We start from the raw sequence: 16,760 nt of genomic DNA, 5'->3' as shown, positions 1-16,760 counted from the left end.
GGGGCAGCAGGGTAGCATGTAGGGGGCAGCAGGGTAGCATGGTGGTTAGCATAAATGCTTCACAGCTCCAGGGTCCCAGGTTCGATTCCCGGCTGGGTCACTGCCTGTGTGGAGTCTGCACGTCCTCCCCCTGTGTGCGTGGGTTTCCTCCGGGTGCTCCGGTTTCCTCCCACAGTCCAAAGATGTGCGGGTTAGGTGGATTGGCCATGATAAATTGCCCGTAGTGTCCTAATAAAAGTAAGGTTAAGGGGGGGTTGTTAGGTTACGGGTATAGGGTGGATACGTGGGTTTGAGTAGGGTGATCATGGCTCGGCACAACATTGAGGGCCGAAGGGCCTGTTCTGTGCTGTACTGTTCTATGTTCTATGTTATTGATCAGACCAGCTACATTTTCTTCCAAATCATTTATTTATACCACAGACAACAAAGGCCCCAGAACTCCCTGCGGAACGCCGCGAGTCTCAACCTTCCATTGAGAAAAGCATCCTTTTACTGCTACCCTGTCTTCTATGCCCAAGCCTCCACCTCCTATTTTCTATGTTTCTTATCTCAGCTGCTGCTGAACGTCAAGGGCACAGATCACTAAGGAGGACCTCCGGTCAGGAGAGGTGAAATCTCAATGTGACATCGCCGTGATATGAACCTGGTCACTTGAGAATGAGCGAGCCGCTTTCAACCAGACAGGAATCAGGCATTCACAGAGCACAAAGAGTCCGCACTGCAAGTTGCCACCTCCCTCCTGCAATGTAGGGACAATGGGCATACGCCTTCTCTCATGATATGAGCCTGATCAGTGAAGGTATGAGCTGCGAGCAGTCAGATCGGAGAGAAATGCTCATGGAAGGGACAAGATGGTGGGGTGTGCTCAATGGATTGCAACATCATCTATGAATCAGGAAGCTATGGGCACGTCCAGAGTTTGTTTGCCACTGTTTCATGGCCAACATCCTCCCCCTCCAGGACCACCTCTTCATCGTCCACCTCAATGTGCTCCTCATCCAAAGAAACAGTCTTTTCCACCATTTTCTCAGGCAGTTCTTCAACCATTTGAACTGTCAGTTTATGAAGGATGCAGCAGAAAACCACGATGCACGGCAATCTGAGGACAGTACTCAGGGCTCCACCAGACTGACCCCGACACTAGAAACTCATTTTCAGGATCCCCATTGTCTGCTCCAACACAGTGCAAATCGCAGCATGAGCCTCATTGTATCTGGTCTCTCTTGCAATCTGTGGCCTCCGTGAGTATCCCTGTCCTCGGGGAGACGACCAACCATTGTGGACCTCAAAAATGTCAGGCATCTAATAGCAACTCAGGATATGTGGAACTGAGCACACACACTGGAGTCACAGTTTCATGTAGTCACAGACCAGCTGAACAGTCAGGGAATGGAGGCCCTTGCAGTTGATAAATTGAATTCCATGATGCCATGGGGATCGGATTTCCATGGGTGTGCAGTGACTGGCACTCTGCACCTTTGGAATGCCAGAAATCTGGGTGTGTCCTATGGCCCTGGCATCCTGGTTAGCCTGGCCAAAATGGACATGGTTGCAAAGAGTGCATCCCTCATACCCTTGATGGATTGTGTGGAGGTCTGAGAGATCATTCAAAAGGTTGCTGGAAGGAGTCAGTCGCGGAAAAGTTAAGGTTCGCTGTGACTTTCAAAGCCATATGCAATGGATGCCTTCCAAGTGCCGGCGGTGCCTTCTCTTGCAGATGTGAGCCAGCTTGACAGGCAAAATCTTTTCTAAATTTTAAAAATTGACACTGGTTCTCGCTCATCTGCAGGGATGTCAGCCATTGCCTATACACTTTTGGTCAGGAAAGATGCTTCCGAGCGATTGCTCTCTGGAGTTCCTCCTATACCAGTGAAGCAGATCCTGCTAACCCTTCCTCCTCAGGGATTTTCCTGCTTCTGGAGAGCCATATTCTGCCATTGGCGCCTTCTCTCATCTCTATGTTCCAGAAGACTGACAGCCAGTTTCACAGTTCCTTGCACAAAGGTAAACAGAATTGACAGCTAGTGTTTGCCTCAAAGGGCTGATCCTTTGTCCATTCACTGTCGGCCGATGAGTTTGATGGCCTGAGACTCTTTTGATAGCAACCATATTGATTACTGGTCCCTTATTTGCTCGCTGAATGGACAATACCTTACACCACACATGCCCCAGACAGCTTAACCGAGTGGTCACAGCTTAGGTCACAATACTGCATTCTGAGCTCTCACATAAGGTGCTGTCATCGGCTCAAGCTTCACTCCCAAGGTTGTTATGAACCTTATGGAGGCCAAGAACTGTGCTTCATACATTTCCTTCCTTTTTTAAAAAAGATTAACATTTTATTGAGGTATTTTTTAGTTTGACAACAAAATAAACAATGTACATGAATCTATAAACATAGTGCAAAAGCCATCTTCTTCCCTTACAGTTCCCCATCTTTATTAACCCCCTTCTCATTTCTAAACTAACCCACCCCCCCTTTCTGCTGACGATTAACTTTCCGCAAAGAAGTCGACGAATGGTTGCAACCTCAGAGCGAACCGTAACATTGACCCTCTCAAGGCGAACTGGATTTTCTCCAAACCGAGAAAGCTCGCCCGGTCGGATAGCCAGGTCTCCGACTTTGGGGGCTTGAGTCCCTCCAAGCTAATAATATCCATCACCGGGCTACCAGGGAGCAAAGGCCAGAACATCTGCCTCTTTCTGCTCCTGGATTCCCGGACCTTCCGACACCCCGAAAATCGCTACCTCTGGACTCGGTACCACCCTTGTTTTTAACACCATGGACATGACATCTGCAAACTCCTGCCAGGATCCCCTAAGCTTTGGACATGCCCAAAACATGTGGACATGGTTCGCTGGTCCTCCCGCACACTTTGCACACCTATCTTCTACCTATCTTCTACCCCAAAGAACTTTCTCATCCGGGCCACTATCATGTGAACCCGGTGAACGACCTTGAATTGTATCAGGCTGCGCCTGGCGCATATTGTGGACGCGTTGACTCTACTCAACGCGCCCGCCCATAGACCATCCTCCATCTCTCCTCCCAACTCTTCTTCCCACTTGTGCTCCAGCTCCTCAGTCTGCGTCTCCTCTGACTCCATAAGTTCCTTGTAAATGTCAGAGACCCTCCCTTCTCCCACCCACCCTCTGGAAACTACCCTGTCCTGTATCCCCCTTGGTGGTAGGAGCGGGAAGGTTGTGACCTGCCTACGTAGGAAGTCCCGCACCTGCAGGTACCTGAATTTGTTGCCCATCGCCAATCCAAATTTCTCCTCCAGCTCCCACAAGCTAGGAATGCTCCCCTCTATAAACATATCCCCCTCTCAATACCTGCTCTCTGCCATCTCCGAAACCCCCCATCCATCCTTCCCGGGGCAAACCGGTGATTATTACAGATTGGAGACCAAACCGATGCTCCCTTTGCTCCCACATGTCTCCTCCACTGCCCCCAGGCTCTCTGGGCCGTCACCACCATGGGGCTGGTGGAGTACCGTGCCGGCGGGAACGGCAGAGGCACCGTTATCAATGCCCTAAACTGGTGCCCTTACATGAAGCCACCTCCATACAGCCCGCCCTTTCCCCGGCTCTGCTCAAGCATCCCCTTCTTCACCCGCCAGTACAAAGCCAGTGATCACTTTGTTGATCATTTAAAAAAGGACCGTGGAATAAAGATGGAGAGACACTGAAACACAAACAGAAATCTTGGGAGGACCGTCATCTTCACCGTCTGGAACCTCCCAGCTAGTGACAACGGGAGCGCATCCCACCTCCGAAAATCGTCCTTCATTTGGTCCACGAGTCGAGCCAAATTTAGTTTGTGCAACCGTTCCCATTCCTGCGCCACTTGGACGCCGAACTACCGAAAGCTTCCCCCTACACGCTAAATGGCAGCTCCCCCAGTCGCCTCTCCTGTCCCCTCGCCTGGATCGCAAACATCTCACTTTACCCCATATTTAGTTTATACCCCGAAAACCGGCCAAATTCCTCCAGAATCCTCATGATTTCTTCCAACCCCTCTACTGCGTACGATACAAACAGGTCGTCTGCGTAAAGAGAGACTCTGTGCTCCACTCCCCACCAGACCAGCCTCTTGAGGCTCTCAGTGCAATTGCCGACGGCTCTATGGCTAACGCGAAAAACAGTGGGGAGAGGGGGCATCCCAGTCGCATCCCCCGATGCAACCTAAAATAGTCCGATGTTGTCCTATTCGTCCATACGCTCGCCACAGGAGCCTGATACCTGACCCAGTCAATAAAGCTCCCCCCAAATCCGAACCGTCCCAATACGTCCCACAGATATTCCCATTCTACTCATTCAAAGGCCTTCTCTGCGTCCATTGCGACCAGTACCTCCACCTCCCTAACTTCCTAACATCATGATCACGTTTAATAGCCTTCTTACATTGGCCACCAACTGCCTTCCCTCAACCAACCCCGTCTGGTCCTCCCCAATAACTTCCGGAACACAATCCTCAATTCTAGAGGACAAAATTTTGGCCAGCACTTTGGGTTCCACATTCAATAGGGATATCGGCCTGTAGGACCCACACAGTTCCGGGTTCCTGTCCAGCTTCAGAATCAGCAAAATCATGGCCTGTGACATCGTCGGGGGCAGCACCCCTCTCTCCCTTGCCTCATTGAATGTTCTCATCAACAACGGTCCCAATATCCCAGAGAATGTTTCATAGAACTCCACTGGGTACCCGTCCGGCCCCGGGGCTTTACCCGACTGCATGGCCTTCAGACCCTCCACTATCTCTTCCAACCCAATCGGGGCCCCAGCCCTTCTACCAGCTTCCCGTCCGCCTTTGGGAAATTCAGCCCCCCTAAGAATCCCCGTTGGGGGTTCAGACTCATAGAACCTACTATAATACTCCTTAAATGCCTTATTCGCCCCTGCTGAGTCTTCAACCAGGTTCCCATCTCCATCCTTTACTTTCCCAATCTCCCTGGCTGCCTCCCTCTCTGAGCTGTTGTGCAAGCATTCTGCTGGCCTTTTCTCCATGCTCATAAATCACCCCGTTTGCCTTTCTCAGCAGCTCCACTGCCCTCCCAGTGATTAACAAACCAAACTCCACCTGTAGCCTCCGCCATTCCCTTAAAAGCACTGCCTCTGGGGTCTCCGCATACCTCCTGTCGACCTCTAGTATCTCCTTTACCAGTCGGTCCGTCTCTGCCCTGTCCACCTTCTCCCTCTGGGCCCATATAGAGATCGGCCTTCAATGCTTCCTAGACCACCGCTGCTGAAATTTCCCCCGTGTTGTTGACTTCCAGGTAGTTCTGAATATATTTCCTCAGCTGCCCGCACACTTCCTCGCCAGCTAGAAGACCCTCATCTAACCTCCACTCCGGGCGCTGGTTACTGTCTTTAGTAATCTGTAGGTCAACCCAGTGCAGGGCATCGTCTGAGATTGTAATTGCCGAATACCCCATGTCCACCACCCGCGTCAGTAAAGCTCTGCTCAGAATAAAGAAATCAATCCGGGAGTACACTTTATGCACATGGGAGTTGGAGAACTCCTTCACCCTTGGCTGCCCAAATCTCCATGGGTCCACTCCCCCCATCTTCTCCATGAACCTTTTTAGTTCCTTTGCCAGTACTGGCACGCTGCCCGTTTTTGAGCTTGACCAGTCTAAACCAGGGTCAATAACTGTGTTGATGTCCCCTCCCATGACCAACTCAAGCGAATCCAGGTCCGGCATCTTCCCCAGCATCCGCTTTATAAACTCCACATCGTCTCAATTTGGCGCATACATATTTCCTGGTACTACTTGCACCCCCTCCAATTTCCCACCGACCATAATGTACCGGCCTCCCGCATCCAAAACTATTCTTCAAAAACCACCCGCTTTTGTTCATCAGGATCGCGACCCCTCTAGTCTTAAGAGTCCAGACCCGAGTGAAAAACCTGTCCGACCCAACCTTTCCTTAATCTAATCTGGTAAGGTGCGTCTCCTGCAGCAGTACCACGTCCGCCTTCAGTCTCTCAAATGCACAAACACGCATGCCCTCCTGACCGGCCCATTTAGCCCTTGTACATTCCAGGTGATCAGCCTAGTTGGTGGGCTCATCACCTCCCCCCAAGCCGATCAGCCATCACCTTTCTTACGCCAGTCTCCAGCCCACGCCCCGCGCGTCCACTGGCCCACCCCCAGGCAGCCTCTGCCCCCGATCTCCCCTCTGTCCCTCAGCAACAGTCCCACCCTCTTCAGCAGAAGGTATGCCCCCTCCCCCTTGTAACAGCACAATGTAAATCAACCCCTTTGATAAGCCTAACATCTGCTCACCCCCCACTATGCTTCTGTGAGCTCGCCCGCCCAGCTAGCTTGGTGGCCCCCACCCCTAGGGCCAGACATTCTCCCACCTATTGTTCCCTCCCCACCCTCCTCCCCCCGCTCATACATACATATTCAGATGACAAACAATCCCAATACAATTGCCCGACAGAAAATAAAACGCTAAACAAAGAAAAGATAAAGCAAAAGAACCAGCATCTGAACAAACTCACCTCCATCCCCCAACAGTGCAAATGTAAACTTTAACTCACTCTGCAACTGGCCGCAAATCAATACAGTACGCATTACAAATAGTGTCCACAAAACGGAAAACGAGAAACTTTATAAAACATGAACGTTGCAGAAAAGTTCAGAAGTTCTCAGTCTGCCACCAGTCCTTTCCTTTTCGCGAAGCCCAGCACTTCCTCAGACGACTCGAAAAATATTGCTCCTCGTACGTGACCCAGAGACGGGCCGGATACAGCAGTCCGAACCTCACATTTTTCTTAAAAAGGGTCGACCTGATCTGATTAAACCCCGCTCTTCTCCTGGCCACCTCTATACTCAGGTCCTGATGCATCCGCAGGAAACTGTTCTCCCATTTACAGCTCCGTGATTGCTTGGCCCACTGTAAAATACGCTCCTTATCCAAAAAACTGTGGAATCTCACCACCATTGCCCTCGGGGGAGAGGGGGGGGGGGTCTCCCATTCGCGGTTTCCTCGCGAGTGCTCTGTGAGCCCTGTCAACCTCCAAGGATCAGGGAAATGCCCCATCCCCCAGCAGCATCTTGAACATGTCCGCTATGTATGCCCCAGCGTCCGCCCCTTCGGACCCCTCCAGGAGCCCAACGATTCTCAAGCTCTGCTGGCGAGACCTGTTCTCTAGGTCCTCCACCTTCTCCAGGAGCCTTTCTGCTGGTCCCACAGCATCCCCACCTCCAACTCCACTGGAGTTTGATGTTCCTCCTGGTCAGCCAGCGCCTTCTCTACTTTCTTGATCGCCCGATCTTGGGCAGCCAATCTAAGCTCTAGCCGCACAATTGCCTCTATAAATCGGTAGGCCATCTGGCCCCTCGAGCCTGCTCCACCATTCAATGAGATCATGGCTGATCTTTTGTGGACTCAGCTCCACTTTCCGGCCCGAACACCATAACCCTTAATCCCTTTTTTCTTCAAAAAACTATCTATCTTTACCTTAAAAACATTTAATGAAGGCGCCTCAACTGCTTCACTGGGCAAGGAATTCCATAGATTCACAACCCTTTGGGTGAAGAAGTTCCTCCTAAACTCAGTCCTAAATCTACTTCCCCTTATTTTGAGGCTATGCCCCCTAGTTCTGCTTTCACCCGCCAGTGGAAACAACCTGCCCGCATCTATCCTATCTATTCCCTTCATAATTTTAAATGTTTCTATAAGATCCCCCCTCATCCTTCTCAATTACAACAAGTACAGTCCCAGTCAACTCAACCACCTCGTAATCCAACCCCTTCAGCTCTGGGATTAACCTCGTGAATCTTCTCTGCACACCCTCCAGTGCCAGTACGTCCTTTCTCAAGTAAGGAGACCAAAACTGAACACAATACTCCAGGTGTGGCCTTACTAACACCTTATACAATTGCAGCATAACCTCCCTAGTCTTAAACTCCATCCCTCTAGCAATGAAGGACAAAATTCCATTTGCCTTCTTAATCACCTGTTGCACCTGTAAACCAATTTTCTGTGACTCATGCACTAGCACATTGCCCTTGGTCCCCAACTCTAAATCATCTATGTAGATTGTGAACAATTGTGGGCCCAACACAGATCCCTGAGGGACACCACTCGGGGTGTCAACCAGAGAAGCACACATTAATCCCCACTCTTTGCTTTCTATTAATTAACCAATCCTCTATCCATGCTACTACTTTACCCTTAATGCCATGCATCTTTATCTTATGCAGCAGCCTTTTGTGTGGCACCTTGTCAAAAGCTTTCTGGAAATCCAGATATACCACATCCATCGGCACCCCGTTATCTACTGTACTGGTAATGTCCTCAAAAAATTCCACTAAATTAGTTAGGCATGACCTGCCCATTAATGAACCCATGCTGCGTCTGCCCAATGGGACAATTTCTATCCAGATGCCTCGCTAGTTCTTCCTTGATGATAGATTCCAGCATCTTCCCTATTACCGATGTTAAGCTCACTGGCCTATAATTTCCTGCTCTCTGCCTACCTCCTTTTTTAAACAGTGGTGTCACGTTTGCTAATTTCCAATCCACCGGACCACCCCAGAGTCTAGTGAATTTTGGTAAATCATCACTAGTGCATCTGCAATTTCCCTAGCCATCTCTTTTAGCACTCTGGGATGCATTCCATCAGAGCCAGGAGACTTGACTACCTTTAGCCCCATTAGCTTGCCCATCACTGCCTCCTTAGTGATAACAATCCTCTCAAGGTCATCACCTGTGATAACCTCATTTCTATCAGTCACTGGCATGTTATTTGTGTCTTCCACTGTGAAGACCGACCCAAAAAACCTGTTCAGTTCCTCAGCCATTTCCTCATCTCCCATTATTAAAACTCCCTTCTCATCCTCTAAAGGACCAATATTTATCTTAGCCACTCTTTTTTGCTTTATATATTTGTAAAACCTTTTGCTGTCTGTTTTTATATTCTGAGCAAGTTTACTCTCATACTCTATCTTACTCTTCTTTATAGCTTTTTAGTAGTTTTCTGTTGCCCCTTAAATATTTCCCAGTCCTCTAGTCTCCCACCAATCTATAGAGTACATAGAACAGTACAGCACAGAACAGGCTCTTCGGCCCTCGATGTTGTGCCGAGCAATGATCACCCTACTCAAACCCACGTATCCACCCTATACCCGTAACCCAACAACCCCTCCCCACCCCTTAACCTGACTTTTTTTTTAGGACACTACGGGCAATTTAGCAAGGCCAATCCACCTAACCCGCACATCTTTGGACTGTGGGAGGAAACCGGAGCACCCGGAGGAAACCCACGCACACACGGGGAGGACGTGCAGACTCCGCACAGACAGTGACCCAGCCGAGAATCGAACCTGGGACCCTGAAGGAAAATCTATGCTTTTTCCTTCAATTTGATACTCTCCCTTATTTCCTTAGATATCCACGGTCGATTTTCCCTCTTTCTACTGTCCTTCCTTTTTGTGGGTATAAACATTTGCTGAGCACTGTGAAAAATCGCTTGGAAGGTTCTCAACTGTTCCACCATAAAGTCTTTGCTCCCAGTCTACCTTAGCTAGTTCTTCTCTCATCCCATTGTAATCTCCTTTGTTTAAACACAAAGCACTAGTATTTGATTTTACCTTCTCACCCTCCATCTGTATTTTAAATTCCACCATATTGTGATCGCTCCATCCGAGAGGATCCCTAACTATGAGATCATGAATCAATCCTGTTTCATTACACAGGACAAGATCTAGGACCGCTTGTTCCCTCGTAGGTTCCATTACATACTGTTCTAGGAAACTATCGCGGATACATTCTATAAACTCCTCCTCAAGGTTGCCTTGACCGACCTGGTTAAACCAATCCACATGTAGATTAAAATCCCCCATGATAACTGCTGTACCATTTCTACATGCATCAGTTATCTCTTTATTTATTGCCTGCCCCACCATAACGTTACTATTTGGTGGCCGATAGACTACTCCTATCAGTGACTTTTTCGCCTTACTATTCCTGATTTCCACCCAAATGGATTAAACCTTATCCTCCAAAGCACCGATATCATCCCTAACTATTGCCCGGATGTCATCCTTAAATAACAGAGCTACACCGCCTCCCTTACCATCCATTCTGTCCTTCCGAATAGTTTGATACCCTCGGATATTTAACTCCCAGTCGTGACCATCCTTTAACCATGTTTCAGTAATGGCCACTGAAGCCATTAGCAGTGAGTTTGGAGCCGCACTGTCTGAATCCTTTTGCCTGTGAGCTCCAAGACGCTGATATCCAAAGGAAACACTTCACAGAGATCCACTTAACCCTCCAGCAGTGAACATCGTCATTTCCCGGGAGAGAGCAAGGTCCAGGAGATGCAGGGCTTGTTGGTCCTGAACCTCGGTCAATAGCTCCGAGGCCTAAATGGCTCGAACTTCCGCGAAGTGGGACTGACCCAAGGGAGTCACTGTGGGGCACCTGGGTGCAACCGGGATGATTCCCCGAAACAGAACATCAAGATGGCAACTACAGCCACATGCTGGATGCCATGAACAGGGCCGGGAAGCTGGACAAGCCAGTGAGAGTGTGTCATCTCCTGCCAAACCCCCAGACGTTACTGCTTCCCTAGAGGCCAAGCATACAATGTGGAGGAGGAGTACCAGCAGTTGCACTGTATTACAGCCCCAGGGCCTCACTCATCAGGACTGCCTTCAAGATGAATGGCCACTCCATTGAAATGGAGTGCGACACCGGAGCAGCAGTCTCGGTGATCAGCCACCAGACGGTCTTCATGATCAAGTCCAGTCTCCAGACTTTGGACCTTCGGGACACAGATGCCCAATTGACGACATACACCGGAGAGTCTTTGGCCATTGAGGGAACCACCCATCACCGAAAAATACAAAGCAGAAAAGGCCCTTTGGCCCATCGAGTCTGTGCCACCATATGAAAGGCACCCAATGTGTCAATCCTAATCCCATTTACCAGCATTTGGCCCTTAGCCTCTTATGTTAAGATGTGCCAAGTGCTCATCCAGATATTTTTAAAAGAATACGAGGCAACCTGCCTCTACCACCCTCCCAGGCAGCGTGTATTCCAGACCATCATCCTCTTAAATCCCCCCCCCCCCCCCCTCCCGAGCCTCTCACCCCTCACCTTGAACTTGTGTCCTCTCGTAGCCCACCTTTCAACTAAGGCAAACAGCTGTTCCGTATCCACCCTGTTCATGCCCCTCAATCTTGTACACCTCGATCAGGTCACCCCTCAGTCTTCTCATCTCCAGCGAAAACAACCCAAGCCTATCCAACCTCTTTCCATAATCAAAATGTTCGATCCCAAGCAACATCCTGGTGAAATGTCTCTGCACCCGCTCCAGTGCAATCACATCCTTCCGATATTGTAGCAACCAGAACTGCACACAATACTCGAGCTGTGGCCTCACCAATGTTCTATGTAATTCCAACATGACTTCCTTGCTTTTGTAATCTATGCCACGATTGATAAAGGCAAATCTACAACTTCCTTTTCCCCCCAACCTATTAACCTGCCCTTCTGCCTTCAGGGATCTATGGACAAACACACCAAGGTTTCTTTGTTCCTCAGGACTTCCCAGTGCGGTGCCATTCATTGAATATTTCCTTGTCAAATTGCTCCTTCCAAAGTGTGACACCTCACACTTTTCAAGACTAAATTACATCTGTCACTTTTCTGCCCATTTGACCGTCCAGCCTATATCTTCCTGAACCGGAGATTCTTAGTCTCACTGTTAACGACCCAGCCTATATTTGTGTCATCTGCAAACTTACTGATCCTATGCCCCCCCGTCCCCCAAAACCAGGGGTCACATTTGACAGCCTCTAATGTGCCAGGACTGTTCCAGAATCTTGAAAGACAGCAACCAACTTCCTTTAATACTCTCGAATGTAGATTATCAGGCCCTGGAGATTTATTGGCTTTCAGTCCCACTTATTTCTCCAGAACTATTTTTCTAGTAATACTAATTTCCTTCAATCACTCCTTCTCACTTAGCATTACTGGAAAGTTATTAGTGCCTTCCTCCATGTAGACAAAATTAAATTAGTTGTTTGATTGCTCTGCCATTTCCTTGTTCTCTTTTATAAATTCTCCTGTTTTGGACCGGTCTTCATTAACCTCTTTCCTTTTTAAATATTTATAGAAGCTTTTACAGTCCACTTCTATGTTATTTGCAAGTTTACTAATTTTCCTCTCAATAAATCTCTGTCTCTTTTGCTGAATTCTGAACTGTTCCTAATCATCGGGCTTGCTGTTTTATCTCGCAACTTTAGAGGCACCTCTTTGGATCTAATACTATTGTTCATTTATTTTGTAAGCCATGGCTGGGTCACTTGTGCTTTTGCGCCAGAAAGGAATGTATAACTGTGGCAATGGATACATTTGTTCCTTAAATACTAGCCAATGCCTATGCCTTTTAATGAAGTTCCCTAATGTATCGCAACAAACTCGTGCCTCAAACCTTTGTAGTTTCCTTTCGGACTGTAATTTCAGATTGGACTTCTTCACTTTCCATCCTAATGAAGAATTATTTTGTGTTTTGTCACTGTTTCCTAAAGGACCCCACAAAACAAGATTAGTTTACTATTACTGTTTCAAAATACCAAAATCAAGGCTCGCATGTTGGTTCCTCGACATAATAGTTTAAAAATGAAGTCCAAAACCATCATCTTGGAGAAGGTCACGGAGGCCGGGGTACAAGAGAATGCATATCCGAAAAGCCCTACCTTTGTCAGACGAGGAACAACTAAATTTTGGAACGATGGGGAAATCAAAATCCATTAAATTATTCACAAGGTTGAATGGACGTCCCACACTGATGGAAGTCGACACTGGAGCAGCCGTATCCATGATAGGGGAAACAGTATTCAATAAAATTCGTACTGGACTCCAACCCTTATTCCTAACCAGGACCTCAGCAAAACTGAGGACATACACAGGGGAACCACAGAGTTTTGGACACAACATATGTAACTGTGGCCTATGGAGAGCAACTGGTTAGGCTGCTTTTAATGGTAGTGAAAGGTGTGAGGCCAAGCTTATTGGGACGAAACTGGCCAAAAGAGATCCAGCTGGATTGGGTAAACATTTTCCAGCTGGAAAATGGTTGCCTGAGCAAATACCCAGAGGTAGGGCTTTTTAAGGTAAAGATAGATAGTTTTTTGAAGAATAAAGGGATTAAGGGTTATGGTGTTCGGGCCGGAAAGTGGAGCTGAGTCCACAAAAGATCAGCCATGATCTAATTGAATGGCGGAGCAGGCTCGAGGGGCCAGATGGCCTACTCCTGCTCCTAGTTCTTATGTTCTTATGTTCTTATGTTTTCCGAGATGGACTCGGAACAATAAAGGGAGCAAAGGCGACATTGCATGTAGATCCAGAGGCAGTCCCAAAATTCTACAAGGCCCGACGAGTACCCTTCGCATTAAGGCAGAAAGTCGATATGGAAATAAAACGATTAGAGCGTGAGGGAATAACAAAACTGGTCCAGTTTGTAGAGTGGGCGGCACCCGTGGTGCCTATCCTGAAGCCGGACGGCTTGGTCTGCCTTTGTGGAGATTTCAAATAAACGATTAATCGCTACTCACAACTGGACAAACACCCAATTCCCTGGATTGAGGATTTGTATCCAAAGCTGGCTGGAGGACTCCTATTCTCAAAGCTGGATATGAGCCACGCATATCTACAGCTGAAGCTGGACGAAGAGTCCCAAAAATTCCCAACGATAAACACCCTAAAGAGTCTTTTTCAGAATACAAGGTTCTTCAGGGTATTGTCTGCTTGTGCGATATTCCAGAGGACAATGGAGAATATATTGCAAGGGCTACCACAAGTTGCCATTTACCTGGAAGACGTCCTCATTACAGGAAAAACAAAGGCAGAGCACCTGCAAAACCTGGAGGAAGTCCTGAGGAGGTTTTCAGCAGCAGGCGTGCGCCTAAAGAGAGAGAAATGTGTTTTCCTAGCACCTCAAGTAACCGATCTGGGGTACAAGGTTGACAAATCAGGGCTACACCCATTGGAGGATCAGGTGAGAGCGATTAAAGATGCCCCGGCCCCCACCACAATACAGGAGTTAAGGTCTTTTTTTTTATTTTAAGGACTGGTGACACATTATGGAAAGTTCATATAGAACAGAGCTTCCACCTTGGACCCACTACACCAATTGCTAAAAAAGGGGCAAGCCTGGGAGTGGTCCGCCCGCCAAGACAGGGCTTTCAAGATAATAAAAGAACAGCTTTCCTCAGAACGTCTTGGCACAGTACGACCCCAGGAAAGAGTTGGTGCTCACGTGCAACGCGTCTCCATATGGCATTGGTGCAGTTTTGGCACAGAGGGCAAAACAGACAGAAACGACCTATAGTGTTTGCTTCCAGGACGCTGGCAGCAGCAGAATGAAAGTATGCCCAAATCGAAAAGGAAGGACTGGCTGTGATGTTTACGGTGAAGAAATTTCACTAGTACTTGTACAGGCAGAAATTCACCACAATTACAGACCACAAGCCATTGCTGGGTTTGTTGAAAGAAGGCAAAGCAATACCACCAATAGCTTCAGCCCGGATTCAACGCTGGGCCCTACTACTGGCGGCGTACCAATATCAACTGGAGCATTGGCCAGGAACCCGGGTGGCAAACGGCAATGCACTAAGCAGGCTGCCATTACGGACGCCCCGCCATTCGTACCCAAAATAGAGGAAACGGTAATGATGTTACATTTCCTGGACACCTTTCCAGTGGCCACACAAAACATTTGTTTATGGACCCAAAGGGACCCGGTTTAAAAAAAAAAATAAAACACATGGTGCTAACTGGGGAGATGGAAAGAGTGGTCCAGGCGGAATTCCACCCTTACTGGAGCAGAAGAGTGGAATCACCGTGGGGGCTTGAGTAATAGTTCCAAGTCAAGGCCGTCGAGCCATACTGGCTGAATTACAGTATGAGTACTATTTTGGGTACGAATGGCGGGGCGTCCGTAGTGGCAGCCTGCTTAGTGCATTGCCGTTTGCCACCCGGGTTCCTGGCCGATGCTCCAGTTGATACTGGTACGCCGCCAGTAGTAGGGCCCAGCGTTGGATCCGGGCCGAAGCTATTGGTGGTATTGCTTTGCCTTCTTTCAATGGCACCCTAGAGTCTCAAAAATGAAGATGTAGGCGAGAAGCTATGTCTGGTGTCCGGGCCTGGACACAGACATGGCGACATTGGTAGGTCAGTGCCAAGAATGCCAACAAGGGCAGAAGGTGCCAACGGCAGCCCTGCTGCACCCATGGGAATGGCCACAGTAAGAAGTCTTACAACACCAGGTTAAAGTCCAACAGGTTTGATTCAAACACGAGCTTTCAGAGCGCAGCTCCTTCCTCAGGTGAATTGCCAGGTAGACCATGGTCGCGACTTCATGTTGATTTTGCAGGCCTGTTTATGCGTTCAAAGTTTTTTATAATAGTAGACGCCCATTCCAAATGGCTGGCATCTACAAAATGAACTCTGCAAATTCAACAACTACCATTGAAAAACTCCACACCTCGATCGCAACTCATGGTAACCCCGAGGTGTTAGTTTCGGATAATGGATCAGTTTTCACCAGCCAGGCATCACAAAATTTATGAAGTCAAATGCATTCGGCACTTAAGGACGCACCTTACCACCCGGCATCGAATAGTTTGGCGGAAAGATCCGTCCAGACCTTAAAAGTCGGGTTGAAGGAACAGTCAGCAGCATCACTGGACACCAAACTGTCGTGCTGGCTAATTGACTACAGAACAACCCCACACGCCACAAGGGGAATGTCATGATATGCAGATAATGATATACAGACAGGCAGCTATTGAACTCAGAACAGGACATGACCAATAAGCAGGCAGGACACTCAGGGGTGGTATCTCACTATAAAAGACACAAGGCACTCACACTCCGCATCTTTCCACTGATTAATATCTACAGAGTGAGTCGGGGTGTATTTACAGTATCACACCTCCAGCACGTGGCTAAGAGCTAGTCTGGTTCAGTCAGACAGAGTAACCATACTTAGGTTAGCAGAGAGTCAACAGAGAGTCAAACTCACAGAGAACTGTGCTAGTGGTTCAATAAATCAGATTGAACTAACTTCCAATGTCTGGAGTATCTTTTGGTTAAAGCTGCATTCCGTTGCAGCCAGTGTTATCCCTATCCCAGAATACATAACACATCATGCTACCAGGAGACTGCTTAATCTAGGTGATTTACCTCAGTTCGTTCCGTGATGACCAGCGAATGTTTCCCGGCGCCATGGAGAAGATTCAGGCTCCTCACCAGCTCAGAACCTCTGGCAATCTGAGTGCCAACTGCGGATATTCAAGCAAAAGTTTCTGCTGTACATCGAAGCTTCAGACCTCGTGGGTGCATCTGATGCAAGGAAGATCGCGCTTCTCCTCTCAACAGCGGGTGATCAAGCCATCAAACTCTTCAACTCTTTTCACTTCACCAAAGGTTTGACAGTCACTGTGGGCACCAATGAAATCTTTGAGCGTCTACAAGGTAAAGATGAATCTTTCAACTCTTTATTAACTAACCTCCGCCTGCTAGCGCTGTCCTGCAACTTTGATGATATTGCTGACTCCATGATCAGAGCCCAAATCGTTTTTTGGTGTTCACTCTGATTCTCAGAGAGCAGCTCCTGAAAATCAAGTATATGACCCTGCCAGTCGCGATTGAAACATGCACAGTGCACGAGCATGCCAAAAATCACTATGCCCAATACAAAATCGTCTGAAATTGAGAAACTTGCC

General features: G+C 48.3%; 2 protein-coding genes across 5 annotated transcripts in view; both read right to left on the bottom strand.

Annotated features, from left to right (window-relative positions):
• LOC119954503 overlaps positions 1-2,128 on the bottom strand; it is a 182,244-nt gene extending 180,116 nt beyond the window's left edge. For all 4 annotated transcript variants that reach the window (XM_038779790.1, XM_038779791.1, XM_038779794.1 and 1 more), the window contains exon 1: positions 644-2,128. The gene's annotated coding sequence lies outside the window, so the exon portion shown is untranslated. The remainder of the gene's footprint in view (positions 1-643) is intronic.
• LOC119954010 overlaps positions 901-16,760 on the bottom strand; it is a 188,258-nt gene continuing 172,398 nt past the window's right edge. Inside the window, exon 8 of the mRNA XM_038778788.1 lies at positions 901-1,052. Within this exon, the coding sequence (XP_038634716.1) occupies positions 901-1,052 (152 nt within the window). The remainder of the gene's footprint in view (positions 1,053-16,760) is intronic.

This window comes from Scyliorhinus canicula, chromosome 19 (genome assembly GCF_902713615.1).
Source record: "Scyliorhinus canicula chromosome 19, sScyCan1.1, whole genome shotgun sequence".
NCBI classification, from domain to species: domain Eukaryota; kingdom Metazoa; phylum Chordata; class Chondrichthyes; order Carcharhiniformes; family Scyliorhinidae; genus Scyliorhinus; species Scyliorhinus canicula.
The sequence above is the reverse complement of the archived record's forward strand: the minus strand, read 5'-3'. Positions and strand labels throughout refer to the sequence as shown.